At 37.0% G+C, this 10,126-nt stretch overlaps 1 protein-coding gene across 9 annotated transcripts in view; it reads left to right on the plus strand.

The window, feature by feature from the left end:
* NRCAM (neuronal cell adhesion molecule) overlaps positions 1–5,521 on the plus strand; it is a gene marked incomplete at its 3' end in the record, with an annotated part of 63,773 nt that extends 58,252 nt beyond the window's left edge. For 8 of the 9 annotated variants that reach the window (XM_082483374.1, XM_082483378.1, XM_082483375.1 and 5 more), the window contains one exon: positions 4,904–5,521. In XM_082483374.1, coding sequence (XP_082339500.1) covers positions 4,904–5,141 — 238 coding nt within the window. Of the gene's footprint in view, positions 1–4,251; positions 4,286–4,903 lie in introns of those variants that run through there. The other variant, XM_082483380.1, reaches the window with a different exon arrangement.
* Between the last annotated feature and the right edge of the window lie 4,605 nt (positions 5,522–10,126).

The raw sequence follows: 10,126 nt of genomic DNA on the forward strand, positions 1-10,126 counted from the left end.
TTTGGCAGTGGTCTTACTGTGTCCTCATTTACACACACGAGCTTTCTTTGATGGTTCTTATTTTCATTCTCGAACATCTGCGTCACTACTTTTTAAATCAGTGCTTTGATTTTCCTTTGCATAACTTTCCAGCAGAAATAGCAAACATGGAAAGTTGGTTGAATTTCTCTCAAGCAGATTTTTCTTTAAAATTTTCACAAGGAGGGAGTCAGGTGCTTTGACTAACAACAATTCTTTCAAACCATTGCCATTTAAAGCCAGAACTTAATCTTCCAGTTTTTCTAGCTTCTGCCAGGATTGAAGATTGAGTATTACAGAGATGCTAAAGAAAAACTACTCAAAAAACTAACATAGATGTGCTTATGTCTTAGCTAGATTGGGAATAGTAAAATGTTTTGAAATCTGGATTGATACAGGTGCATAAGTGTATAGGAAAAGCATTTTTCATCTGCACAGTCCTATCAGTGTAGGAGCGTGAGCAGAAACCTGTTAGGTTTTGGGGCAGAGGTTCTCCTGGAGCATGCAGGGAAGCCCTAGTGTAAGGTACTTCTGTGGCTTTATGTGACTCTTCATACTTAAACATTTCTGGGCTGTTGACCTGAGGGCACAGAAAAGGAATTTACTGCCAACAGTTTTTGTCTTCTACATCCTCTTTCTGTGTCCAGTAGCCCAGAATGCTTTACCCGTTTTGTTTGTTTTATGTTGCCTTTCATCTGACAGTTATGTTATAAGGAAAAGTAGTATATTGCTAACCATATATTGAGTCTTTTTGCATGTCCATGAATGTGGCAAAGTTTAGTGGGAACTAGTTGCCTGCTGGACTGCAGAGGCATCGTAAAACTGTCTTCCCCATTCTGACTGGTTGCTGCATGTACCCATATCTAAGGAAGAAAAATTGAAAAGTTGAAAGAAGAAAGGAGATTTCAAGGTACATATTTCTTTCAATAACTGATGAGCTTGTGAAATGCAAGTAGTTTTTTTTTAAAAATAAGTTTGTTCTTTGCACTTACACGTTATTGTCACCTCCGTACTTCTTCATATCTCTTAATCATTAGCTGCAAGTTTGCTATGTGTTTCATTAAACTAAGAAAAAGAAACATGTATTCATATATTAACAGTTGTTTATGAAAAATATTTAAGTCATGCTTTTAGAGTATGCTTTAATATTAAACACTGATCTTACTAAAAGGGCAAGAAACATGGGTGGTACATATCAGTACTTACCAAAATGACTGGTACATATCAATCTTCACTGAGCAACATTCATCCCTAAAAAACTAGTAGTATGGAATTTATTTGTAAGACAACAAATAGTAAAAGTATTCCTACACTTAACTTTCATGGCTGTCTGATCTAAATATAAAATTCATACCCGTTCTCACCTCTTGTTTTGTTCCCTCCTAGTACTTACTGTCTTACTATTAATTATATGCATTGCATACATGACACATTTCAAAAACTTCTTCAGTTTTCCACTGTAATTTTAGTCAACCTAATTTGTACTTTATTTTTCATTTCAAGATATTACAATGGGTTAGTATAAAAGACCGCAAGCAAAATCACAAACAATTAAAATAAATTATGATCTATCTTGGTTGCATTTTGAAATAGTTTTTGTAAGCAAAATTAGCAAATCTTGCAGATACTGTATCAAAATTTATGGCTTTGACATGTTTCTGCAATATAGTATTATATATTCTACAGCCTAAAGTGTTCTATAGCTCTTTGGACATCTGTATTCATAATCCAATTCAGTGGCTTTTGCAGTTTGCTTGTTAGCGGCAAACAGAAAATACGTTCATTTCCCGAGAGCACCAGAGTCCCTTCTCTGTTTTGCACCCCAGGGTTACAAAAGTGCTGCCCAAAATATCGATGTGCTCACTTTTTTGCTCTCTCTCTTGCTTGCTGTTTTCCTTTTTATTCCTCAGTTTCTTTCCCTTCCACCCAAAACACTGTATTCATGTAATACAAAAGTGATCATCCAGTCTGATGAAGAATAAATGGTACCATGGTATATATTTCCTTTTCCTGAACAAGGAGTGGGAAGCACCCTGGATAATCCCATGTCTTTTTCTGCTGCCAGAGTCTTGGCAGAACTTCTTTCTGGACTGGTAGCCTGCAAAAAGGGAGGGAATCCCCGGATTCAGATTCGACTTTTGCATCTGCTGTAACCATACGCTTACCCCAGTGCCCGCCTCTGTGCAGATACACTCCTGAGTAAATCTGCAGTTTCGTTTGTTTGTTTTTAATTATAGAGACAGTAGAATCTGCATCCTTACTAAAATATAGAAAAATCACAGACACAATGCAACTGTGTAAGTATTTCTTCATTGTTTGGCTTATAAATAAACGTTTTTTTTTAAAAATGCGAACATGAAAACCCTAAGAGCAGAGCTTCCCATACCCAGATTTGTCTAAGTTATAATTGAAAATCGAGCTTTATATTGGATTAAACACAAAAATGTGGATATTTTTTATACAATGATGGTGTATTGCTTATTTAGTGTATATTCCAGCCTAGTGAATTACACTGGACAGGGTCAGACTTTAGAATATTTGCACAGTTTCTTGACCAGTTGGAATATCATACAAATGCAATTTTAATTTCTTTTCATTCCTACATATTACAATGTAAGGAATTATGAAGCTACTCATCTAAAATTAAACAGCAAACCATATGTGCAGTGTTCTTTACTAAATGCTATTACCCAGAAAGCATTAAACACTGCAGGTCATTCTTCTTTGGGAGGAGGACATGGTACTAGTTCAGAGTGAGGGTCTGGTCTTCATTTGATTTGTGTAGCCTGTTACAGTGAATCTAATGCCCTCTAATGAGGGCAATGGAGAAACTGCATTGAGTGTGATTTTTAAATAACCGATTCTGTCTTCAGCCTTTTAAATATAGGGTCCTTCCAGAATGAACTCACTTCAGTAATGTCTCTGTAATCTGCTTGTGTTTGCAGTGTTAGAAACATTTGCACTTTACTGATGGATGTTTGACATTTTGGAGTAGCATTCTTTTAAATGTTACTACCCTATATGTTTGCAATATCAGTGAGCACAGAAGATCAACAATATGATATTTATCCTCATGCCATGTACACAGCAATAACTGAAAACAAACTCAAGATGGATACAGTCATGTTTAGAGTTTTTGCCTTTGTGTATTTAAAACATGAAGGTTTTCTCATGTAATAAGATAGATATTCCTACCACTTCTTTCTTGTGTATGCATAGAAGAATAAATTTTCTGTTATGCTTTTTCTGTAATTTAGAATGTGATAACTTGGAGTCTTCCAAAAAAGGTGCTGAGATAAGGAGAAGCAGCTTGATGGAAAATTGATGTAATGGTTTTCTAGCAATAGTGAAATGTTGCTCAAGAGGGTATTTGTTAGCTAACAATAGCATCTGTGTGACCTTGTATGTGCTATATATGTATGGTTTCTCTGGGTGTTCAAAGATATTCATTAGAAAAAAAATAGAAAATATAATTATTGGAAGAGCTAAAGTGTTTGTTTTTAGGAATTACACAGTTAAAATAATTTGCTGAATATATATATATATATTCAGCCTAATATTGTGGATATTGTAAATATATTTTGTTTCCTTGATATTCTAGACATGTTTCTTTATATTTTCCATAAACTGTGAGTCTTTAAATAAATAAATAAATAAAAACCCCAAATCACTTACCCTTTTGTACCCTATATGCAAATAAAGTCACGTTCTTTTCAAGACAAGGTAAATAACTGCATCTGAAAGTGCAGCTGGCAGTAGTGGTTTTTAATTGGAAATGCTTTAGAGCTGCTGCCGAAATCTTCATCTTGAAACTGAAGTGCAGCGTAAAGGATTCTGAAAAGAGCCCAGCTACATCTATTTCATGAAATACAAGCTTCCCACAGCTGCAAATGTATTTGGGGATGCTGATGGTGCTGCAGCTTTTCCACTGACAAGGGAAAGACCACAATACTTTGCTACAGGGATCTCTCCTCCCTGCCTTTCTTTCCTTTCCTTTTTCTGTTGTCCTCCAAATCCCCATCATCATGTTATCAGTTATGGGTTAGGATAAGGAAGTTGATCTGATAAGTAATGAAAAAAACTAAGCATGCTCTTAACTGCTCAACCGTAGCTACTGTCAGAGAAATTGTTGCTTTAGCTATGTACAGTAAATGTTTTAGCAATTTTAAGAGCAAATTATTATTGATAAAATACTGACCACTATCAGGATATGGACTTTGCTTTTCTTCTTAGGCTATTTTCATTTGTTTCTTCTGCACCCTTTTAATGGAATATGTAGGTCTCTTGAAAGGTAAGGTTGAAAATTGCAAGTCTGGCCTGCATTATGTAACAAATTATTTGAAATGCAGCACTTTTATTTTCTTTATACTAGTAAAGAAAATCAGTATATTTCATTTAACCAAATTCATTCTTCATTCATGTTCAAGGAGTCAAAGAAATTAAGAAGTTTAACAGACTAACTTCACGGCACATCATAAGCTTGTTACTTTAGAGAACAAATGAATTATTTTTTTTTTTTATAACTTTACAACCCACTTTTTAATGCTTGCAGTTGCATCTAAATTGCTTCCAAGCGAAGGGTACAAGTCTTATCATTGAAAAGTCGTGCACGATGGGGGCAAAAAAAGAAAAAAAAAAAAGGAAAAAAAAAGAAACCACAACTCCCCCCTCCCTCCACCGAAGACATTCTCTGTTTAAACCATTCCTACACCATGTATTCATGTCAACTGCATCATATTGATCTGTCTCTACAATGTGATGTGGGTTTACTAAAGGATTATAGGGCTGCACACATGCTTTTTATAAACTCTGCATGCATGGCTGATCTTGTCTTAATACACAGTACATCGGTTAATTCCTTTTGTTTGTTTGTTTGTGTCTCCAGTGATGCAGAAGACCATAAACCTCTTAAAAAAGGAAGCCGGACACCTTCAGACAGAACTGTGAAAAAAGAAGACAGTGATGATAGTTTAGTTGACTATGGAGAAGGTGTAAATGGTCAGTTCAATGAGGATGGCTCCTTTATTGGACAATATAGTGGTAAAAAAGAGAAAGAACCTGCCGAAGGAAATGAAAGCTCTGAGGCTCCTTCTCCTGTAAATGCCATGAATTCGTTTGTGTAACCACAGAACTTGATCCCCTTGTATCTTCAGTTCGTTTAAAGCACTTGCACATCCTCCTTCTCATACTATGAACATGCAGGTAATGGAGCTCCTCACCACAAGCTGTTTATGCTATGAGAATATGCAGGTCAATACAATTATACAGCATAATGATACATTAAGTGGTATGTTAGTATGAATCAAAATACAAAATTCAAATTCTGTTCAGAACTTGGGTATTTTTACTTTTTTAGAAGGAACTGACACAAACAATAACATCGGCTTAGAATTGTGTTTTCTGTTGAAAATACAGTATAATGCATGAAAAAAAAAAGTGCTACACAATTCACAGATAATCTTATGTACACTATAAAAACATGGTTTGACAATTTGTTATGCAGTCCTCAGCTGAATCCCTGGATATGAATTCCGTTTTCATTGTCAGAGTGTTATAGTAGTATTATATAGAACTTCAATGTCTTTGTGGACATTGTTGTGAAATTGGTGACTTAATGTCTAGCTATCATATGTCTTTTTGCAAGACAGTTAGGAACAGTATGTACAGTATATAATTGCTAAATGATTTAAGTATGACACTTGCATTTGCTGATGCTTAATGAGACCCTATTATCTGCTCTTTGCTCCTATTACTTTATAGCCTTTTTAATCTATCAAGTATTACAGCAGTATAGTGTTCTATTTTTACATCAAAACACATTGGATTGATTTTAGGGCATAAAAGATAACGCATTGCAATGCATTTTGGAATTTGTACAGTCACTGAAAGAAAAACTTTAAAATAAGAGAAAATATTCCAGAAAACACAGGGCAAAATACATTCAGTGCCTTTATACAATATGCATTCCATAACGCGCTGTGCTACTAAATCAGTTGGTGCAGTAAACTGTGATTAGCGGACTACTGTCATTGCCAAATAAACTGAAAATGTGAAGGGGAAAAAAAAGTGTTATGAAACTGTTGTGCTAAAAATAAAAGGTTTAAAATATTTTAAATTACACAAAGAAGGGTATGATTTTTTTTTCCTTTAAAAATAAAATAAATGCTTTCTAGACAATTACAGCACAACATGTTTTCATGGCCTTAGAAGATGTAAAACAAAAACCAACTGGAATTAAATTATTTACTAACACAGCAAGGTATAAGCTCTTGTAAAATAAATTGTTAAAAAAACAAACCAGCCGATTCCACCAGCGAGAGTGCATTTCCCTCTGTGTCCCAGCCTGATCAGTGTGGCAGCTTTATAATTATCTCCACCCTGAAGCAGTGTGGGGCTTACCGCTCGGAACCGCAGAATTCAATCTGACAAGTGCTAATATGGTTTAGTGGTAAAGGATTACCATTATCGGTTACAAAATTATTTTCTCGCATACGATATCAATCAAATGTTTACCTCCAAATATAAATTTTTATAACAACCTATGGTTGAAGGAATGCTCAGTTTCATTTGCCAATAAATTGGTTTTTCATAACTTGCATCAAGTTTAATTTTAAGTAAGCTTTTTATATGTAGATATTTTGTTGAATTTGTAAATACACTTAAAGCGTAGATGCTATATGCTTCTAGGTGTTACAGACAAATAAAACAAGAAAGCTTATGTTGTACTGTGTAAGAAGTACTATAGCCAATGGTATGCATGGTATTTTAAAGCATCTACTTAAATTTATTTCTTTTTTTTTGCTGTGAAAACGAAATAGTGAACCGTTCTGCTTATTTACTGCAGATTCCTAATTGAACCATTCCGAGCTTTTGCCAGTGCTTTGCGTTAGGCCATAGTCCACCTCGCAGCTTTCATGTATGTATTGTAGGTAAAGCACAACTGAAGGGATCACAAATGTAAGCTAGCTGTGATGAGCTTCTTTCGCACCTTTGAGCTTTCCATTGATCAGTTTTCTTAACGGGAACCAAAATAAGAAATGAATTCTACAAACACTGACTACAAAGCACAAAGACAACATTTCTTAATAAGATTTGCCAATGTTTTTTGGTAAAAGAGAAATATAATTTTACTCTTATTTAATTGTAGATGCTGAATTATCTATGCATGTGGGGGTAAACATACAGGCTCACTTCTGTAATAGTGCAACAGATTTTGTATTAAAAATAAATGTGGTTTTAAAATTTCACTGTTTGTTCTGTTTACACTAGCACTAAAAATCACATCTGATTCACCATGTGATTAAGAATGCAAAGTGGAAAAAAAGCATGAAACAACTCTGGCAGAAGTTCCCATGGTGTTAAAAGACTCTATGTACTGCAACCAAATTGTTTACGGAAAGCTGCATATCTTTACATGCTACCATGTGAAAAAGTGTGAATTTGTCTGACCGTTTCCTGTTGAAATCTCCTGCTATTTGCATTTACTTCCATGGATGCTTTATTTAGTCATATTTCTGCAAAGAGGAAAAGCCAAACAGGCATGTTCCATACCTGCAAGAGTGAATAAGAGAAAATAAGAATGTTTATTTGAAATTAAGAGCCTTCAGATAGGGGCCCAAATCAGGATTTTATGTCCTAAAGGAATTATCTGACATACAAAATTCTGGGCGCTTGTTTTAAACACTACATGAAGTGAGAAGTTTAAATAACATCTTTTCCAGTATGCAAAATCCATTGCAATGCTCTTTCCATATCTTGTCTATTCGGCGTAAGAATGGAAACAGACCGGGCAGGAGGGCAGCTGCTCTGCAGAGAAGACTGCGGGAGAGCCGTGGATTCCAAGCGATACAGGTGCTTCAGGAGATACATCAGAAAGTTGATGCTTGGCCTTGATGCTTGAAAGAGAGAATTTATCACTGAATCAGAAGCCATTCTGTCAGCCCTCCAAGCCACCTATGTGTAACTGGAAACCGCTGGCTATCCCAGCTTCCATCATCTGCAGTTCTGGCACCTTCAGATACTGGGCTGCCTTTTTTTTCTGTACAGGTATCTGTTGAGTTTTCCAGCAATATGCATTGACTGGGAGATACGAAATACAGCTGTTTCTGTTTTGATTAAAGAATAATTCCCGAAAAGAGAGGTCTGAGTTCCCTAGGCTTTGTTGGGACAAGAGATTTCATATGATAACCAGTCTTGGAGACACACATACGATCTTTGTGCATGTTCCCCACAGTGTACTAATACGTATAGTTGCTAAATTTTCCTTTTAGTGATATACCTTTGCTTTTGGTTTTATTCTCACTGAAGTGATTGTATAAATCCAGAGGGAATTAAAGAAGATATCCCAACAGTAATTTTTCTTGTAATCTTCTATTCTCGCATTGTTCCTAGGAAAATACAGTTTCCTTGTGGCTCCACATAGCAGAGGCAAAGTGGCAGAAGACTGGGGAACCAAATTTGCTTCATATGCTGTCTGGCCCATTGTAAGACAGAACTTCTAGTCATAATATACGAAGAGATAGACAGTATGGAGGTGTTTTCTTCTCTGAAAGAAAAATTAGGGAGAAAAGCAGGAAGAGGATGGGATTTCAATAGTTCCTGAAAAGCCATTGTCCTTTGTTGAGTTTGTCTTGGTCTTCCACCTCCTATTACCTTAGGAAAGAACATTTCAGAGGGCTGGCAGAAGCAGCGGCTGGTGTCACAGGAAGATGGAAATAACTGAATGTGCTACTTGTAGGAATCTACCCCCAAATGATGCCCCCTGGGGTGCAAATAAATCCACGGGCCATCATTTTTTTAATTTGGAAGGAATCTCTTGCTGCTCTTCGTACACATGAAGTGAAAAATTTAGACCAAACTGTCAAGATAAATGCATGTCAACAGGACTTTGACAGACAGTAGATATGATCCATCGGGACTGTAAGCAAGGAAGAACATTGAGGTCCTTGTGATCTCATTACTTTTGGCAATAAAAATATACACCAAATTCCTTACTGTGCTCACATGTAGGTGAGCAGATAACAAATACAGATCATTTTTAATAACTGAAAAGATGGATCCTTCATTTGGTGTTGGAGAAGTTTGCTGAAGTATGAATTTGGCAGCACTGGCTTTGTCCCCAGGGGAAGCCCCGCGGGATAAAATTGAACCCAGTCATGGGTTTGCATGTGTTGGAGAGTGAGGCAGGGCAGGAGACAGCCCCTGTCACCGGGACCCGGCCAGCCTTTCGTCCTGTTCTCCCTTACCGTGAGGCACTCAGGTAAAATAAAGAAGTTTAGAAGACAGCATAGTTCCCCTGTCAGCTGAAAAAAAGCCAACGATGGCATCATGTGAAAATCTAAGCTGATGCTGTAAATTGGATTTAATTCCTCCTGGCTTTCTATTACATTTTGGCTATAAGTGAAGAGGAGGAAAAATGCCCCAGTCCCCAGCCTGCCGCCTTGTACAAATATATGTGTCCAGGAAACCGGGGAAGTTTAAACAATCTGATTCTTGTGCCTGACTTCTTAAAAACTGCTAGCTCTCGTGCTGCATTAAGGAAGGAACAATATTTACCTCTGATAATAAACCACACTTGATATGTATCTTCCAGAGGGTGCTGCCCTATTTCCCGGTCCACAGGGCTCTGAAGAGGGACGCTCTGATCTTGAAATGCAGCATCTCACCTGAGAGTGATAGCAGCCCACTCCATCTGTTGCTCTGCCTTGTGCTTGCAAAGATCTAGAGGGCTTCAAGACTTCATAAGGGGAAAAATTGAGTTTTGTGTTGGCATTATTCAGAATATACTGCAGACAGATGGTCTACAGTATCTGTGCTGTCGCAAGGGCAGCCTTATGGGTGTCCCAGCATGAAAAGTTCACCTGTCCAGCACTGTCAGAAGAAGAAGCAAAAATGAAACTGTTGGGAGAGAGAAAGGAAAGAACAAAGGTGTAATATTTGAGGTTTCCTTTAAAGATTTGAGGAACAGCCATGAAGGTAGCGGGCCTGCGGGGGAAAGGCGGAGAGCAGCCAAAGGCTACTGTACCCACAGGGGAGAGGCAGCGGGAGCCCCGGCCAGTCCGGAGCAGCACAACTCACTAGGGGTAGACTGGGCTACCTGGTGCTGACA

Source organism: Vanellus vanellus (genome assembly GCF_965231255.1).
Source record: "Vanellus vanellus genome assembly, chromosome: 1".
Classification (NCBI taxonomy): Eukaryota; Metazoa; Chordata; class Aves; order Charadriiformes; family Charadriidae; genus Vanellus; species Vanellus vanellus.